The sequence below is a fragment of the Copadichromis virginalis genome, linkage group LG1 (genome assembly GCF_057382275.1).
Source record: "Copadichromis virginalis isolate Kocher_CV1m ecotype Utaka linkage group LG1, C_Virginalis_male_GT1.1, whole genome shotgun sequence".
Lineage (NCBI taxonomy): Eukaryota > Metazoa > Chordata > Actinopteri > Cichliformes > Cichlidae > Copadichromis > Copadichromis virginalis.
Window position 1 is genome coordinate 21,545,351 of NC_140618.1, and position 18,896 is coordinate 21,564,246.

Consider the following 18,896-nt stretch of genomic DNA (forward strand, 5'->3'; position numbering starts at 1 on the left):
GGACCTAGTTTCTGGCTTCATCTCCTTTAAGAGGATAACTCATCAAACATGTTTGACTGCCTTGTGAGAAATTAGGCTTGTTCATTATGGCTAATTGCTTCGCTGATGATGAAGCTCAACAGGCTTCTCATCAGTGTGTCCGTTTGCAAGGTTGCTGCACGTCCTGAGTTTGTTTTAGCTCTTGAATCAGCTGTTAAGGTTGCCACTGAAAAATAATACTTTGACAGAGGATTTGAAATGCCAGATCCTATCCAGAAATGTATGCAGGCCCATAAAAAAGGTCTGCTCCTATAACTCTTTCATAATCCTCTTTATCAGAAGTCCTCAGTTGTTTTTTGTGAGCGTCGGGCCTGTCCAGATCATCCCCGTGTGTGAAACGGGCATGAAATCCTTAAACATTCATCCCTGTGACTCTGTGTTTAACATTCCTGTGGTTCAAGCAATTTCAGACCGAGCTTATAGCCACAAGCTGTCGATGGCGCGACTTGACCGTACTGTAGATCCCTGCGCCGATGTAGCTCCGCTAACAGTTTGTGCAGTGCTTCGACATGTGGCATGTGCTTTACACTGTGCAGACAACACGCAGGAATAGTAAGATATCTGCATGTTTACTTTGGACTTATCTAGAATTTTTCGGTGATCGGAGCATGTTCCTTTTATTTCAACATTAATTCTTCTGATTTAGGGTTTTTTTTAAAGGACAAACGCTGACTTTAATGCGCTTATCAGCACTAGGAGTGTTTTAACCACCTGTTTCTGTTCTTCCAGCTGACAAGTAGTGCATTTTAGAAGTAGGGCCAGCTGTCTGGATTATATTTTAATACAACCTGCACTTTTTCTGTCCTCTATCACGTGTTGACATGCTCTGAGTAAGACACTGGCTCGTGTTGACTTGTCCTCCTTGTAATTTTGCCTCAGCACCTTGGTCTGTTTCAAATTGTTTATCTTCTTCTAGAGAGTCGTGTGAGTCGGAGGATGCTGCCAGCTTGCCGTCTTCATATCCGTCCTCGCCCACGGAGAATGGCGCACTGACCACAGACGCACGGAGCCGACCCAATTCCAAAAGCACTTTAGAGGAGAATGCCTATGAGGACATAGTAGGTAAGCACACTGGCTCAGTACACTGTAAACAAGACAAGATGTAAACATTAACTGATCTTCAGCTCGTTGATCTGTAATTTGTATTACTGTATAAGTCACCTTTCAAAGTAAGACATACAACATTTTTCTGGTTCTTGTGTCTTGAATTTGCATTTATTTTTCATGTTTTCTATTCCTCTGTGATAGTAAACTGAATATTTTTGTATTTTGAACTTATGTTGAGACAACAAAAGGCAATTTATACGCAATCTTGGTCTTTAGGGAAGTTGTCCATGGTAATTTTTTTTTACAACAGGTGTCTGGTTACATATGAATTATGAAGGAAATACAAATTTGTTGTAAGAGTAATGTGACAGCTGAGGCATTAATTATAATCTTCAAATCGGTTTGCTCCAAACATATAATGATACAGGTACTATAAAGGAAATCAAAGGCAAGGACACCCAAATCATGTGAAAAAGTTTTAGCTCCACTAGTTACACTTGTTGGCCACTTTATTAGGTACACCTGCTTAACTGCTCATTTACGCGAATATATAATCAGCCAATCACGTGAGAGCAACTCGATGCATTTAGATCTGTAGACATAGCCAAGACAATCTGCTCAAGTTCAAATTGAGCATCAGAATGGAGATAAAAGGTGATTTAAGTGACTCTGAACGAGGCGCGGTTGCCGGTGCCAGACGGGCTGGTCTGAGTTTTTGACAAACTGCTGACCTACTGGGATTTCCCACACAACCATCTCTATGATTTACAGAGAGTGGTCCGAAAAAGACAAAAATATCCAGTGAGCAGCAGTTCTCTGTGTGAAAATGCCTTCTTGATGCCAAAAATCAGAGAAGATTTTTGTCCAGACTGTTTTAATTTGACAGGAATGTAACAGAAATTTATATATAACCGCATCTCTGAATACACAGCACATTGAACCTTGAAGCAGATGGGCTACAGCAGCAGAAGACCAGGCTGGGAACCACTCCTGTCAGCTAATAACAGGAAACTAAGGATACAGTTGGCACAGGCTCGCTAAAATTGGGCAATAGAAAAGTGGAAAAATGGTTCTTGGTATAATGATTCTAAATGTCTGCTGCTGCATTCAGATGGTAGGCTCACAATTTGGCATAAACAACATGAAAGCATGGATCCACCCTGCCTTGGATCAATTCAGGCTGCTTCTGGTGATGTAATGTGTGGGGGATATTTTCTTGGCACACTTTGGACCTCTTAGGCTACGTTCACACTGCAGGTCTTAATGCTCAATTAAAGCGGCCCGCATGCGCAAAAGAAGACGTCACACACAACGCACTCTGTTTAGACCCAGAGCAAACAATATTGTTTGACTGATGGTCCTTAAAATAAAGACTTCGGACTTTATGTTTCCCAATTTTTGCTTTAAGTTATGATAAGTAATGATCCTTATTGCTGTTTTAGAGAGGAGCTGTGCTTCAAAGGATAGTTGCAGATTTCTGTCAGAATCTGCAGATTATACAGTACAAATAAAATGTTCACGTTGTCTTCCCAACAGTTTCACTAACATCTACACTGGATGGACAGGAAGCGTTCACGATGTCTTCTCGAGCGCTGATAATTGGTGTCTGTCTTGTGTCAGTGACGTAAAAGACGGATTTAATGCGACATGACCGTTCAAACAGCAGTTGCTTTCTAAAACATCAGATATGTATCGGATTCAGTACCACATACGAAAGTGACCCAGATCGGATTTGAAAATATGGGATTTGTGCCGTTCACACTGTCATACCATGATCGGATATGGGTCGCATAGGGTCAAAAAAATCGGATTTGATGCGCTTTCGCCTGCAGTGTGAACGTAGCCTTAGTATCAACAGAGCAAGACAGTCTACTGGAGTGTTGATGCTGACCGTGGTTGCTTCCAGCAGGATAACTCACCATGTCACAAAACTCAAATCCCCTCAATCTGGTTTCTTGAATGTGAAAATGAGTTCACCGTACTCAAATTCCCCTCACACTCACCAGATCTCAATCCAAAAGAGCACCTTTGGGATGGGGTGGAACGGGAGATTCATGTGTGGCCGATAAATTTGCCGCAAATGTGTGATAATGTCATGTGAATATGGAATAAAATCTCAGAGAAATGTTTCCAGCACCTTGTTGACTCTATCACATGAAGAATTAAGGCAGGTCTGAAGGTGAAAGAGGCTCCAAACTCGTACTGGCAAGGTGTACCTAATAAAGTGGGTGCTGAATGCATATCATTAGTCTGATTGTAACAGAAGCTTTGGCAGACAAAGTCGGATGTTTATTATTATTATTATTATGTTTTAGTGACTCTTAAAGTTGTAATAAGCATGGTGGCCCACCCCCTTTTCGCTTTTGCTTCATGTAGAAATGTGTGGGGTGTGGAAAACAAATCCCACTGTGGGAGCAGTCAGTGAGCACTGAGCCTGAAAATAAGATTAATGGATAACATGTGGCTGCACGGGTTGAATTTTATTGTAGAGATCGACTGGGTATCTGCATTTTCACTCTGCTATCCGGCATCAGCAGGGCGAAGAGGAGCAGTGGGAACTCCCACAGTGAAATGCCTTTATTGATGCAGATAGATGTAATCAGTAATCAGTAAGTGGCAGTTCACCAAATGTTAGAGTAAGGATGGAATTTTTTGTGTGGTCACAGATTTGCTTTTTAAAAAAATTGCTAAGCATCATTTTCTTACATTTTCATGAAGCGTTTCTCGCCGGAGAGAAGTCAAATCATTGGTTTGTTGTCTGAGATGATTTGTGTATGAAATGCTGGACGCGTCGAGGAGCCAAAATTCCTTTCCACTAGCAAATGACCCCAGGCCCTTTGCCCAGTTCAGCTGCCAACTCCCTCGGTACATATTTAATGCAGTGAAAATGTGTCAGTGCGATGTGCAAGCTCATGATGAAACTTGTGCAAAAAAACAAAAAAACCCCAAAAAAATCCCCAAACAGTTTACACACTCTGCAATATTTTTATTATAAACGCTCAGTGATGACTAAATAAGGGTAGGATGTTTTAAATATACAAGCTTAACCATTTTTTCCCAGTCAGTGCACTTCTTCTTCTCCTTCTTCTTCTGTTTTTTTTCTTTTTTTCTTTTTGGCTGAGGATGTGTAGCGGTCTGAGATAGAGCGTCAAGGCATGACGGATTTTCATGTGACTCGCAACAAAGCTCCTATTGTTCATCCGGCACTGTGAGGGTGAGAGTTTGCGGGTTGGAGACGCACTTTTCCCGATCTTTGCCTGTTCTCGACAGAGATGTTGTCTTCGAGTTGAAGTGCTCAAACAAAAGCTTTCAAACTAAAGTTTCATTTGAGAAGCAGCCACGCTGGTAGGAAATGAGGGTTTTTGTGTATCTTATTACACGGTACAGCCATCTTTTACAAAGAACAACAACCTCCCGTATATTCTCTGAACTCAACAAGTAAGCGTGTACGGAAAGAAACAGGAAAAAAACCCTTTTGCTGATGTTTAGATTATATATATATATATATATATATATATATATATATATATATATATATATATATATATATATATATATATATATATATATATATATATATAGTCTAGGTCTCCCATAATGTGTTTCATATTTGCTCTTGACACGTTTTTCTCTTTGCTATTTGTAATTATAAAAATCAAATGCAAAGCAAGCTGACATTAAAGCTGCTTTCAGACGAAACAATTTCTGGGGAGTACCTGTGGGTAAGTACCCACTGGGGATGTCCCTGTGTTCCAAATTCCTTCCAAGCCTTTATTCTGATTGTATTCGCCCCTCAACAAACTCTTGAGGCTGATGTAATGCAGGCCAGTGGTTGGTAGCTCAGCGTCACCTCTTGTTGTGGTCAGCGTCTTCATTTTCTCCCCACATTGCTGCATGGGGTGGATGCCCACTAGCAAACCGAAGGGAACTGTGAGTGCAGAGTTTTATATTTAATCAAGATTGCATCTTATTTCCCTTTATTAAAGTCTGGACTCCATCTCATCTTTAAGAGTTGCTCTCTAAATAGCTACATTCAGATTTTTAGCCAATTACAGTATACCTGCATCACTCAAAGTTCCTCTTAACCTGAGGAAGTACCCTGGTAACGCTGGCTAGAAAAAAGACCCTATAAAACAAAGTGCTGCGATGGTTCCCAGATGTGAGGTCTCTTTTTCATGTCGGATGAAAATACATGAACACTGACTATGCAAGAAATGAAAAGAATTAAATAAATAAATAAATGTTTTTCTTTCCCATGAGAACTTTGACTTCTTTGACTTTCTTGGAAGGACGCCCACTCACTTGTTGTCAGTTGGCACTTGTGCTTGATGTTAGGTGTTTATCTTAAGATCGCTGGCCTTTTTTGACCTGCGCTACAGTGTTACTACGATTGCATGATATATTGTGACATCAGGGAACCGTGTAAGTGCTTTTAACCAGTGTAGCTGATAAATGGTGTGCCGGTGATTGATCTGTTTACAAGCTGATGAATCACACCCTTTGCACCACTGACACAATGATTCAGCTGTCTGCTCTTACCCCACTGCGAATGAATGAATCTGGGCGACTGTCTGCTACGTGTAACGAGCGATTAAACAGATGCACCTTAGACACATAAAGCAAGCTGTAATTTTGTTATGGTGCCTGAAATACTGTACATTCTGCCACAAAACGTCGCCGGCGTGGTCACGGGAGAGACTGTCTTCGTGACGGAGGCGCTGTACGGTTTGCGGTCCTGCCAGAGGTTCTTCTATAGCGTCCGTCCCTGATGTAGTTTTGTTTCAGTGGTTGAGCATTGGTACAAGATCGCCACTTTAGAGGGTAAATTGATCCTGACATTGTTGGTGTAGTTTGCTCTGAGCCTCGCCCTGCCCAGAGCGTCTATTGTGCGTGTGTACAATCACAGTGTGCAGCTGAGGTGTGTCCCCTCCCTGCGTAATGCTGCGTGTCTGGGAGTGTGTTAGGGAGAGATCCTGATGTTTGTAATCAGAGCAGCAGATTAGTACCCTCCAGTGCATGAGCAGCTATAGAGACATATGATTTTCCCAGCAGGCTCTCATTACAGTATAGCTTCGGTTTAATGGCGCAGCGGCACAATGTGGGGTCAGACTGAGCCCTCTGATTCTGCCCCGCAGCTTTAATGATGCACATAAAAATAACTCCACTCAACTAATTGACTGCATGACACAACATAACGCCCCGAAGCTCCCCATCCAGTGTACATTGTCTGTGCATGGATGTGTGTGTCCAGGTTAAATCATTAACCTAAAAATAGGTAACTGAACAAAGCTATGCAAGCATTTTTTTAAGTTAGGTGCTTAAAAAACTCTCATTGTTGGAGGGTTCACCGGGTTTTCCTTTAAAACACAGCTACCAGATGCACTTCTGTTGCCAGATAACACTGATTTTCTTTCTTTTAAAAGTTCCCTTCATGCATTTCGACGCCATCTGGCTCTGTTTTTTGTTCTTCGCCGTGGTTTCTTCTCTTTCTCACAACCTTTTTCAGACCCTGCCAAAAAGCTATTCTCAGAGCACATGTCTGAATAGACACGGACTGTGGTGTTACACAAGTTCTGTCTTTATTGAAGTTGGTCCCCTGCCAGGTGACATCAGCGAGAGCCATGCTATGCTCTGTAATGTTCATGCTCTTTGCTTTCCTGCCATCATTTAGTGACTGAAGGACAACTATGGAGCGGTAGCAAAATCTATGCTTATTGCAGGCCTAAAATAATTTGCCAAATGAGACCTGAACTCTTGTTTGTCAGATGCCTTATTAGATTGTCTTATGCAAAAAACAAACATAAAATGATATACTTAGCTGATGTATACTTGAAAGAACCAGTGGTTATTGGAAAGGTCTTTGTGGAACTCATGATGTACTCTTCTTTTGCTCTCTCACTACAGTTTGCATATCTGGACAGTGACTCAGTTGGGAATTAACTTGAGTCGACTGTGAATGTCCTTTGACTTACCTTTCATCACTCATCCCTTTTTGAAATAACCTAGGGAGGCTTTCTTGGACCTCTGACACCTTTAATCGCCTTCTATTTACCCTCTTTGACCCCTCGGCCTCATCTGTCCTCTCTCAGAAACGGCCTGCTTACACAAACTGTTGCCAGCTGTACTTCTATCGTGAACACTCACTTTATTCCCACAGAGAAGGAGAATCCATATGAGGACGTCGACCTGAAGCGGCGGAGTTTGGGCCGTACGTCTCGTCTGTTGGAGAACAACCGCTCTTGGTCCGTCATGGACAGGAAGCTGAACTCTCCGCCTCAGGTAACCCTTTCGGGGTGTCACGGATGAAACCTGGATAACGTCTTTTAAAGAATCTCACACCTCATTTGAGTCACTCCAGGAAACAGCTTGACGTGTTTAGACCTTGCGATGTTTACAGAAAGGGCCATCTGCTGATTTAGTCTGCTCACTTCATTGCCAGGCACATGCCTCACACTATGTAAAGTAGAAGGGACAAAAGGGGTACATGTGGTAACAACAAGCATTGTTTAACGCTGCTGTAAACACTGTTTGAACCGCTACTTTTGATAGAGAAGTCCATCAGAGAAGTCAGTCATTTCCAGAGTAGCGCTGAGAAGATGACAAACGTTTCAAGTTATCACATGTACAGGAAAAACCCCTGCTTTGAAGATGCACATGCTTTTTTAAGTTGTTCCTTTGAACGCCACTCCCTGTGACTGCTTCACAATAAATCGTATTCTCCTGCTTAAATGCTTTAATGTTTTGTTTGCATTGACACTAACACATTAAAGCATTGTGGCCCACATACGGACCGGTGCAACTGACCTTTCTGTCAGTGCAAAGCTATTAATCTACACATTTAATTCCTGGTATATTTTAATAAAAGAAAAATAAGTGCAATTTAAAAAATAAATGTTATTGTTATGTTATTGTAGGGTCAACTTAAAATATAAAGTGCCTTAAGGGAACTGTTGTTGTGATTTGGTCTTATATAAATAAAACTGAATTGAATTACTTGTCAGTTTTTCTACATAATAAAGAAACGTTGTTATAGTAAATGAAAAAATAAAATCAGTCAGCACCACACTGGGTTCAAATTGTAAGAAAACACTGTTACAATTACCAAAAATGTTCTTGTAGCTCATTGCACAGACTGTCCTGTAATTATTAAACAGAAAATAAAATCAAATAAAAATTCTTGTTAATTGACAGAATATGTCCTTTTCCCCCTTTGTACTCTGAAACCACCATTAAAATGACAGATTTCTATGAAAAAATGGAAATTTCTGTCATTGAAGTCCAAAATTCAGGCTCTTTCCAAAGCTGTCGAGCAGGCCATATTAGAGGCCAATTCTGGCCCCCGGGCCTTATGTTGGACACCTCTTTATGACAGGAAATGAAAAACTAGGAAGGCAGATCACTGCGCAATGTAACTGAGATATAAAGATATTGCTTAAAGCTAAGTGTTATTACAAGTGAATGAAAGGTACCAAACCTGCTGCTTTCTTTTCTCTGTAACTAGCTGCCTTCCAAGCCCAGCAGTCAGTCCCTTCACTTGCCTGCTCCGAGCGACAGGAAAAGCCATCGGATGTCGCAGCTGACCAAACGCTACAGCCACGACGAAATGCTGCTTCTCCCCCAGATTGGTGTATCGCCCTCACCTTGCGGCCTGCTGGATGATAGCCTCTGTAGCACAACCGATACCCTGCCCTCACACAGGCACTGGAGGATCCCCAAGGTACACACTGCGAAATTGTACAAAAACACCTACACTAAGTCCTCGCAGAGCTCCGACCGTGTTCACTCTGTGTTCCCGCTTCACAGGCCATCTCAGGTTTCAGTCAGAGTCAGTGGAGCTCTGGATCACTTGTAATTCCACAGTTTGGAATAGATGTTTTAAGATAGAGTGCCTTGGTGCGTGTAATCACTGTTTAAATTTGCCTTTTTCTCAAGAACTCCCCTTAATGCCTTTCTGTTGTATTTGTCTGCACCCTTTAACACACATGTACTGTATTTCACACTGTTAGCTTTGGCCGTGCACATCTCTGCTTCCTATACTTAGGCTCAAGAGAAACAAAACCTTAAGTTCCTGATAGAATTTCCTCCTTCCTCCGTCTACAGCTGGTCCAGAGGATCAACTCCATTTACTGCACTAAACGTGGGAAGAAGAGGTTGAAGAAGCTTTCCATGTCCAATGTTGAGACTGCATCTCTGAGAGGTATTGCTTCTCTATATTCCCCTTCATCTTCTGGCCAGATAAGCGAGTAAATATTTGTATCTCAGCCACCCACGTAGCGTTCCCTCTGTGTCCCTTTTGTGACATAAACACATGTTTGTGAAGAAGCACCCTGACCCATAAAGACCCCTTTTCTCTGTGTGTCTCCAGACGACAACAGCGAGAGCGAGAGCGACTCGGACGACAGGTTCAAAGGTTAGCGAGCGCACATTTTTCAGATACCTTCTGTTTAATTGACTGACCTGCTGTAGCCTCAGATTTCATTCTCTACAAAAAACTGACAATTTTGCGTGTATTATGTTTCTCAGCTCACACCCAGAGGTTATTAAAGTTACAGTCCATCCTGCGACGAGCCCCGAGCTATCGAACGCTGGAGCTGCAGCTCATCGAGTGGCAGGAGAGAGAACTCTTTGAGTACTTTGTGGTTGTTTCTCTGAAAAAGAAACCCACCAAGAACTCCTACTCCCCAGAGGTCACCTACCAATTCCCCAAGGTAAAAGCCGCAACTGGGTCCTGCTGCTGGTCACCTCTGACAACTTTTACGTGGGGCGTAGCAAGAACGCAGAGAGTGCAAATTGCTTTGAAACAAAGCAAACAAGCAAAGAAATTGAAAAAAAAATCAAGTCTATCGTGTCAGTGACCATAAAATTCCTTAACCGACGTCACTAGGTTTTTAGAAATCACAAACTGTGCACAGATATGTCACCACTGAATGGTTTCCAGAGCATAAATAGTTCAGAACCTCCTGAGTGTTATTATTACGTGACTTATAAAAGCAGTTACTGCAATGATATTATTCTTACTATTAAAAGATCTTGTAGAGGGTTTCTAAAATTTCCCCCCATTTTGAGCCTTGAAACACTTTTTTCACATTTGACCCTGCAGGCTGTTTGAAGTTGTGCGGGTTATTACAGCTTATAAATTAAAGCCCTGTAGGTCTGTTTATAATTTAAAATAACCAGGATCCATTCACGCCACAGGAAAAACCCTGAAAGAGCATTTCTCTAATTACTTCTCAGCTGACGTGTACACTGGGAGAAGTTAATCTCACACGGCCAGAGAGCACTCTCTGTGTAGTTGAATTAGAGAGGACATGAGGGAGTTTAACCTTGAACAGGAGAAAAGTTAGTCTGGTCATTTGTAGGTCATCCATGGGGGATTTTAATAAAGGATGACAGAGTTATGTGAAGGAGGATGAGCTGACTGGAATACTCTCCTCACCTCACAGCTGGATAGGCCCACCAAGCAGATGAGGGAGGCAGAACAGAGGCTCAAAGCCATTCCCCAGTTCTGTTTCCCAGATGCCAAAGACTGGAGTCCGGTCTCAGAGTACAGCAGGTACGTCCAGCAGTCTTCCACACAGTGTCAAATTCCTTTCCTTTCCTGTCTGTTGGGCAACAGAAAAAACAGAAACTATAGAAATTTCACATCCACCTCACCCTCTAAGGCGAGGTTTAGGTTTTCCTCTGCTGAATACCTCAGCTTCTGAAATGACGTCTCATGCATGTTAAAAGTTTTTCCATTTGGCTCCGTTCTGTAAAAGGTGGATTTTTACTAAACCCAAAGCCACAGTGGACGTTATAACTGATAATAAATGATACTGTACTTTATTTAATCAACAACAATATAATAATGATGATAATCTTTCACACACCTCCACCCTTTTATCTGTGCACTCCACCTGCTGCACCGTTTGAATGTATAACCATGCCAGGCCCAATACAATCATGCTCTGTTTTATCTGCCGTTGTGTTCACGACTCTGTGTCTTTGCGTTGCTCCTCATGTGCATATATTTGTTTTTGGCCTCAGCGAGACCTTCTCCTTCATGTTGACTGGGGAGGACGGCAGCAGGAGGTTTGGGTACTGCAGGCGCCTGCTGGTAAGCCGCTGTTCATCTCCCTGTTCGCACCCCGCTGAGCCCCTGTTTGTTGTGACAGACGCTTTTATTTGAACACTCGGTGTAGTTTCCTGTGGCGCTGCTGATGTGACCGTGTGCTTTGTCCGAAAAGGAAAGAAATCGCTAAGAATAATAATGTCAAAAATAAAACATGAAAAACTAAACAGGGTGTGAAACGCTTGAAAAAATAGATGCGGACAAAGATTATCGCACTTACTGTTACAGCAGCTGAGCAGCATGTGTGTGTGCCCAGTAAATACTTTAAATAGTGTTAGCAGAGCAACAAACACCCAAACTACACAGGTGAGATTTCAGTGGCTACAAAATACAGTAATTGAATAAGTATATGTTTAATGAAATGTGTAGCTCTGTTGCATTTTAAATTGAATACACTTGGGAAGAAATATTGCCTTAAAAGATAGAACGCAGTCATAAAAAGCCCATGAAAATGTTGTAAAATATAATAATTGAAGATAAAAACCCAGTTAGAATAGAATAGAATAGAATTCAACTTTTCATTGCACATGCACAGGAACAGAGCAACGAAATGCAGTTTGCATCCATCCAGAAGTGCTTTAGTGATATAGATATATTACAATATATATTAGCAATAGTATAGATATGTAAGTATATTACAGAAATGGGTCTATTCAATTCAATGAGTCTAGGACTGACTCATTGAATTTAACAACGGTTTCTCGAGCGAGGCAAGACAAAAAGAAACCATGAAAAATCCAAACATTGTCATTCTGGAGCATTTCCTCTCCGTAATTAGGCTGGCGAATGCTTTGAAGTGTTTCGTTGAGCCTCCCATTTAGCTTGCGGGTGGAGAGCATGACTGTGTGGGATTCTGCTAATGTGCTGGCGATTTTTGTTTGCCTTTAAAAACGAAAGGAAAAAAAAGCGTGCACGCAGCATGCACGGTCTCAGACGCTTACCAGGAGCGTGTGTGCTGTTTAGATTTCTTGGTAAATTTTAGATCAGCAAAGTGTTTTCTTATGCATGATCCGCTTTGTTGATCTGAGATTGTTTTTGATGGAAGCAGGTTTTAATGACGGTTGACAGAGACAGATAGGGAGATGGGGAAGAGAGGTGAGCTGCTCTCCTCCAGTAACTTTGTTTCCTCCCCGCTGTCTGTCCAGCAGTTGGCAGCAGGCGAGCATTCCTGAGGACTTGAATCAAGCTCCACATAGTTGATTTAATCATCCATTTGGAAAGGCAGAGGAGAAACTAGAGGAGAAAATTGTATTCCTAATATGGACAAGTGGATTCGTCTGTGTGGCCTGTGTTCATTTGTGTCCGTGTTTTTAAGTGTCTGTGCCCCCGGTGTTTCTATTTGAGCGCACAGAGGACAGCAGATAGGATCAGACAGAGCAGATAAACCACCTATGTTTATCCGCATGAAAGACTTTCACCTCAGATGACAGATTGAGTCAAAGACTTCACATACAACATTTAAGCAACTTATCTTCACGTTATCATCCGTGTAGTTTTATGGTCCCTTTATGTATTTGTAATTATATACAGTAGTGTTTGGAAGTCTTGAATCGCCCCTTGTTGGATTACTCTTCAATAACGTAGAGGTTCTTACTCAGGGGAGGCCAATCGTGACTGATTATGTTAAGTCGTGTGTTTTTCTATCCAGGTATGCAGCGTGTTTAGGATCATTGCTTGACAGATCAAAATCTGATGGTACTTTTCTGTCCTTTTGTAATTAATTCCAGCAACACCGCTGGCTGAAGTGCAGCCCAAAACCATGACAGAGCCACGGCTGCTTTTTAAATTTAGTTATTTTTGGCGTTTTCTTTAATAGAATGAACTAAAGAAATGTGAACAAATGTTTTTGTGTTTTTGTGACAGGCTGCAAGTAACAAAATGTCTAAAGTTGATTCTTTGTTTTCTATGATGTGAGGACACAACACTGGTGCATCCCTTGAGTTTAGGTTCCTTGTTTATGCGTGAATGATTCATAGGTCAGTGTTAAGTGTCTTAACAAGCAAAAACAAATATTCCTGTGAAGATCATCAGGTACAAGGACTGGGCTCAAAACAGCCAAGAAACCCTCAAGAACTATTGCTCAAGACCACTTTAAAAAATGTGTTTCCTTGGAAGTAAAATATAAAGAAAAGAGGTGTCACTCCAGACTTTTGGACAGCACTGGGTATAGGGCTACCTTGCTAAGCCCTTTCTTCAAGTGCATTTATAGTTATCATTTTTTTAAAGGATATCTCTGAATGGGTCTCTTCTGGTAAAGAGTTTATTCTTTTTTCTCTTGCAGCCGACTGGGAAAGGACCTCGCCTTCCTGAGGTGTACTGTGTCATCAGCAGGCTGGGCTGTTTTGACTTGTTCTCTACAGTGAGTTCAGTCTTGTCCTCTAGCCACACACACACACACACACACACACACACACACACACACACACACACACACACACACACACACACACACACACACACAAAAAGCCAAATTTCTGCATGCGGTGCTGTAGCTGTGGTTAACCTGTCTCATAGCTGAAGGAAATGACTTTCAGCAGACCTTGTGCCGAACGCTTGTTTGTCAGTAAGGCTTGTTTCAGCTTCTTTTCCTTTTTTTGTAACCCTCTGATTTCCCAGAGTAATTGTTTCTCTTGCTTTTTTCTCACTGGTGCTAACGCAGAACAGAGCAGTCACTCTGTGTGACTCTTTCAGCCTTATCTGATTCCTTTATTATTTCAACCCAGACTGTTGAATGTTTTAAGGATATGGTGCATATATATATAGTTGCCCAATGAGACTGCAGTAACTGAGTAAAAGTAGAATAACTTCCCCATATTGATGAAGTATTCACACACTATCAGTATGGGTGTGTGCCTTTAATTTGTACTGGTGTTTACTTACTAGAGCCAAACTTTAACTAGTTTTGGATCCTGTGATATTTAAGCACCCTTAGCAGATGCCCAAAGAGAGCAAGAGAATGCCTGCGATGTTTCAAATGTAAATTAGATTTATTAAAAAAAAAGTTATCATGATAAAGAAGGAGGTCAGTGTTTGCTTTCAGAGGAAGCTGTATGTGTGTGAAGAGAGAGCAACAGGGTTGGTATCATATGACCTCCAAAATGAGCGATTCCCCAATCAACTTTCCAGACAGGAGGCAGCTTGGACCAAAACAGGCAGACAGGCACACTGGGTGGAATTTTCCTCACACAAAGGCATGGAAATAGATGCCTTTGCTATTTTTCAAAACAGAAAATGAGAGCTAGACAACCATGAGCGCTTAAAGCCACAACAGTATGTTTCCATTAATTGTCAACATCCTCTTTTCAGATCCTGGATGAGGTAGAGAGACGGAGAGGCATCTCAGCAGCTCTGGTCTATCCCTTCATGAGGAGTCTGATGGAGTCCCCCTTTCCCGCTCCAGGGAAGATTATCAAAGTAAAAACCTTCCTTCCCGGTGCAGGAAATGAGGTCAGAGCTACAGGCACAGGCACAACAAAACACAACTGCTTTTTGTTTACGACCGTTAGCTCAGTACACTTTGGCAAAGTGCACTCAGTAAATCAGACTCACGCTTTCTGTGATCACTCAGGTCATTGAGTTGAGGCGGCCCACCGATTCCCGACTGGAGCACGTGGACTTTGAAAGTCTGTTCAAGTGTCTCAGCGTGCGGCAGGTGATTCGCGTCTTTGCCTCGCTGCTGCTGGAGCGGAGAGTCATCTTCGTGGCTGATAAACTCAGGTAAGTGTTCGAGTTAAAGAATTGGTCTGCAAAGTTGACCTGTGCAACCATATGTGCATACTTTATATTTGCATATACAAAAAGTATCTCATTGGATGGGTAATTTCAGACATTTTGTTTCTTTCCCAGTAGAATTTGTTTCAAATTCTCCTGGAAATTTTTTAAAAACAACACCAAAATTTCAGATTTCAGCCTCAAGACTCAGACTTCATCCTTCATTTTCTATATAGATGCATCTCTCTAGTGTAGCGGTTAACACGTTTGCCTCACACACACAAACATGATCCCTGGTTTGAGACCAGACACAAAGTTCTGATGAAAAATGAGGGAGCTGCTGAAAGACGTTTTACTTATACTGTGATTATATTGGCAACTGAAATGGGAACACACTTGTGTTCTTTCAGTGTGGGCTATAACAGGCATTTTCCCTCTGTGCCTTTACAAAAGGCTGTATATAAAAGAAAGAGTGCCTTAAACAAACAGCCGTCTGGGTACATTGAAATCTGTGGGAAAAGACAAGTCAGCTCCTGTGCTTCGTGACCTCAGCAAAAAGTGTTCCTGAGTTTATGGTCTAGTTTCAAATCTTTTTTTTATACTTATTTTCCCAGTTGTGTTAGATTTATTAAAGTGGCTCAAGATGGACATGTGCATGGAGGGATAGTGGATATATTGGAAAAAGGATGGAGCTGCCAGCCAGAAGGGAAAGAGGAACAATACAGAGGAGGTTCATGGATGTAATGAAGGAGGACATGCAGATGGTTGGTGTGACAGAGAGGGATGCTAGGGACAAATCATCCACTGTGGCGACTCATAAAGGGGAGCAGCCGAAAGGAAAAAAGTTTGGCCTAAGAGGCCCTGACAGACTGGTTTGGTTTTCCTTGCCTCCTTGCCATCTCAAATCAAAAAGTAGTTTAAGGATAGTTGGAAAGAAGCTTGCGTTCCTGAGTGCAGCGCACAACAAGAGATCACTTACATCAGCCGCGTGACCACTCAGTAAGCTGTGAATCTATATTAAATTAAATTCTCAATTTGTTCCAATCTGTGCGATGACACATCACACTCACTCTGAAGAGGAACTTGCAGGATAAGTGCCGTTTAGTGTCCAATCTGTTGTATCTAGAAAATTTCAGGGCTGCCTTAGTCTCATGCGGCCTATTGGAATCCCTCTTCTAAACACAGAGACGTGTAATAGCAGGGTTATGCTGTGGATTTGCCAACTGAAGCCTGACAGATGCACGTGTAACAGTTTCACTCTGATGTCTGATGTTTGGTAAGTATAAGAAAAAGTCAAGCAGGAGTGGAGTTTTGATATCAGAGGTGTAACGGGTCGCTTTCAAAGGAGAGGTAAAATGTGAAGTCTCCAAGGACTCAGTGTCCTCTTCTTACACAAAAGAGAGGGGTACTTTAAGAGCATTGGAGTCAAGGGTGGAGTGGGAGGAGATTTGAGTGGAGAAGTAATCTCTTCATGTATCAGAGCCCAGTTTAAACAAACATCAGTGGGGGCAGTGACTGCGAGGGGAAGGAATGCACTTCCTGTGTGTGCAACTCTGCCCTCTGTGATCTGTGGCTCAACTGTCACCATTTGACTTACGATGTCACGTTCACTCCCTACGTACAAGTGACCTCGCGCTCTGCGTCCCCGGAGAAAATTTGTCTGAGCTGCTCATTAGCGGAGCTGATAGCATCGAGGAGTCATAGGGTGGGAATCACAAAGTGACTCGAGATAGAGTATTATTATGATATGTTAGCAAATAGCAGTCAATGTTGATAGATCTTTGTAATATCTAGCTCAAGTGATAAACAAAGCATACTGATGGTTTCCAGAGAATAGAGTCTTATACCTTCTGGTGATCCTCAGACATTTCCAAACATCAAGTTTACATTTATAATTTTTGACAACTCTTAGATGGATTGTCATGAACTTTTGTGAAGCTGCTCTTGTCCCCTCAGGGTTATTTGAACTTTGGTGACCAGGTGTCTTTTTATTTACCACCATCTAAAGGTTAAATTTCCAGATTTCTTCTTGTTTTACTTTTTGCACGTTTCTCACACTTACATGTTTCAGTTCATTAGACAAAGTTTAATATCAGTCAGCAATAACCAGATAAATACAAAATGCAGTTTTTAAATGATGATTGAATTTATTAATGGAAAAAAGCTATCCAAAACTACCTGGCCCTATATGTAAACGTAATTACCCTACTAACTGGTTGCGCCACCTTTGGCAGCAAGAACTGCAGTCAAGCAATTGCAATAGCTGGCAATGAGTTTTACACACTGCTGTGGAGAAATTTTGGCCCACTCTTTTTTTGCACAATTGTTGTAATTCAGCCACATTGGAGGGATTTTGAGCATGAATGGCTTGTTTAAGGTCATACTGAAACATGTAAATCCTAATAAATTCCGGGTTTTGGAGTGACCACTCCAAAACCTTTGTTGGTTTTGTTTTGAGTTTTTTTGGACCCTTTCAGAGGTGAACTTGCTGGTGTGTTTTAGATTATTGTTCTGCATAAACTGAGTGTGCTTGATCTTCAAAATACAAACTGATGGCCGGACATTCTGCTTCAGGATTTTCTGGTAGAGCGCAGAATTCATGGTTCCATTAATAATGGAAAGTCGTCCAGGTCCTGAAGCAGGAAAGCGACTCCATCAAACTACCACCACCATGTTTGACTGTTGGTATGATCATCTTTTTATCAAGTGCTGTTGGTTTTACAGCAGATGTAATGCAACTCAAGATCATCGAGGATGATCCAGAGGATTTTTTTTGAGACAAGTCTTTGTGTTCTTTTCAGTCAGCAGTGGTTTTCACCTGGGAACTCTCTCATAGATGCCATTTTTGTCCAGTCTCTTTCTTATTGTTGAATCATGAACTCTGACCTTAACTGAAGCAAGTGAGGCCTGCAGTTCTTTAGATGTTCCTCTGGTTCTTTTGTGACCTCCAGGATGACTCGTCAATGCGTTCTTGGACTAACTTCAGTAGGACAGCCACTCCTGGGAAGGTTCATCTCTGTTCCAAGTTTTCTCCATTTGTGGATAATGGCTCTCACTGTGATTCGTTGGAAATCCCTTTTGTCTGATTTATTGCTTTTTGAGATCTTTTAGCTGCCTAAAGGATCTCTCAGTTATCAAGCCTGGATAAGGCAAGTGAAATTTAACTCAAACAAGAATGCAAAAAACTAAGAAATCAGAAAGGGGGCAAAAACTTTTATGACACTGTACCTAATTATTAAAAGCTCCGAAATATAAACTGAAGTATAATACCCACTTCAGATTTATTCCCAAATTTAAATAACTGAGAAGCAGAAGGTCAGTTAAAATGTAAAGAAAGGAGACATAAAACTTACACAAAACAAAAATAACATACACAACGTTTAATAAGGCAGCGTTCTCGACAGATTCCTCTTAATGTTTGATCTGCTCAAACCAGTCCATGTTTAATGTCTATGGTTTTATGCATGTGTATATGCAGTGCTCCAGTCTTTTTATTTAATTTTAAAACATGATCTCTGTGCAGCTTTAATGACTCATGTGATAAAAGAGCTACACCCTCTCCGTCTCTGGCACATAATCCATAGCAGACCGTGATATATGTTTCTTTCCCCTCAAATGTATACCCAAGACACGAAGGAACCAAGAGGAAAAGCTATTTTAGGCAATAGCTGCGTTCAATCAAGTCTTGTAAAAATGAACCGAGAGCTTTGCTGCTATTTCCAGAAATTTTGCTCCTTCTACACAAAAGTCTGAAAAGACAAAGTCATTCACCCTCTGATGCCTGTAAAAACTAGTTGGATGTCTAATCACAGACACTCAGCATTAGCTGTGCTGCTCTGTAATTGCTTTACTCAAGTGACCTGCAGATGTTGAATGAATTTTGTCAGTCCTGCAGGCTTATGTAAACAGTCACTGTCAGCCCTCAGGGTAGAGCTGAGAACGGTTACCAAATTAAATGTCTGGATTTATTGTTAAACATAAGCAGAGA

At 41.5% G+C, this 18,896-nt stretch overlaps 1 protein-coding gene across 2 annotated transcripts in view; it reads left to right on the top strand.

Moving 5' to 3' along the window:
- dennd2b (DENN domain containing 2B) overlaps positions 1–18,896 on the top strand; it is a 56,651-nt gene that overhangs the window by 25,628 nt on the left and 12,127 nt on the right. For both annotated transcript variants that reach the window (XM_085454499.1, XM_085454491.1), the window contains exons 4-14: positions 956–1,101; positions 7,244–7,365; positions 8,588–8,803; positions 9,187–9,283; positions 9,452–9,496; positions 9,610–9,794; positions 10,530–10,639; positions 11,113–11,182; positions 13,479–13,556; positions 14,504–14,644; positions 14,766–14,914. In XM_085454499.1, the coding sequence (XP_085310625.1) occupies positions 956–1,101; positions 7,244–7,365; positions 8,588–8,803; positions 9,187–9,283; positions 9,452–9,496; positions 9,610–9,794; positions 10,530–10,639; positions 11,113–11,182; positions 13,479–13,556; positions 14,504–14,644; positions 14,766–14,914 (1,359 nt within the window). The remainder of the gene's footprint in view (positions 1–955; positions 1,102–7,243; positions 7,366–8,587; positions 8,804–9,186; positions 9,284–9,451; positions 9,497–9,609; positions 9,795–10,529; positions 10,640–11,112; positions 11,183–13,478; positions 13,557–14,503; positions 14,645–14,765; positions 14,915–18,896) is intronic.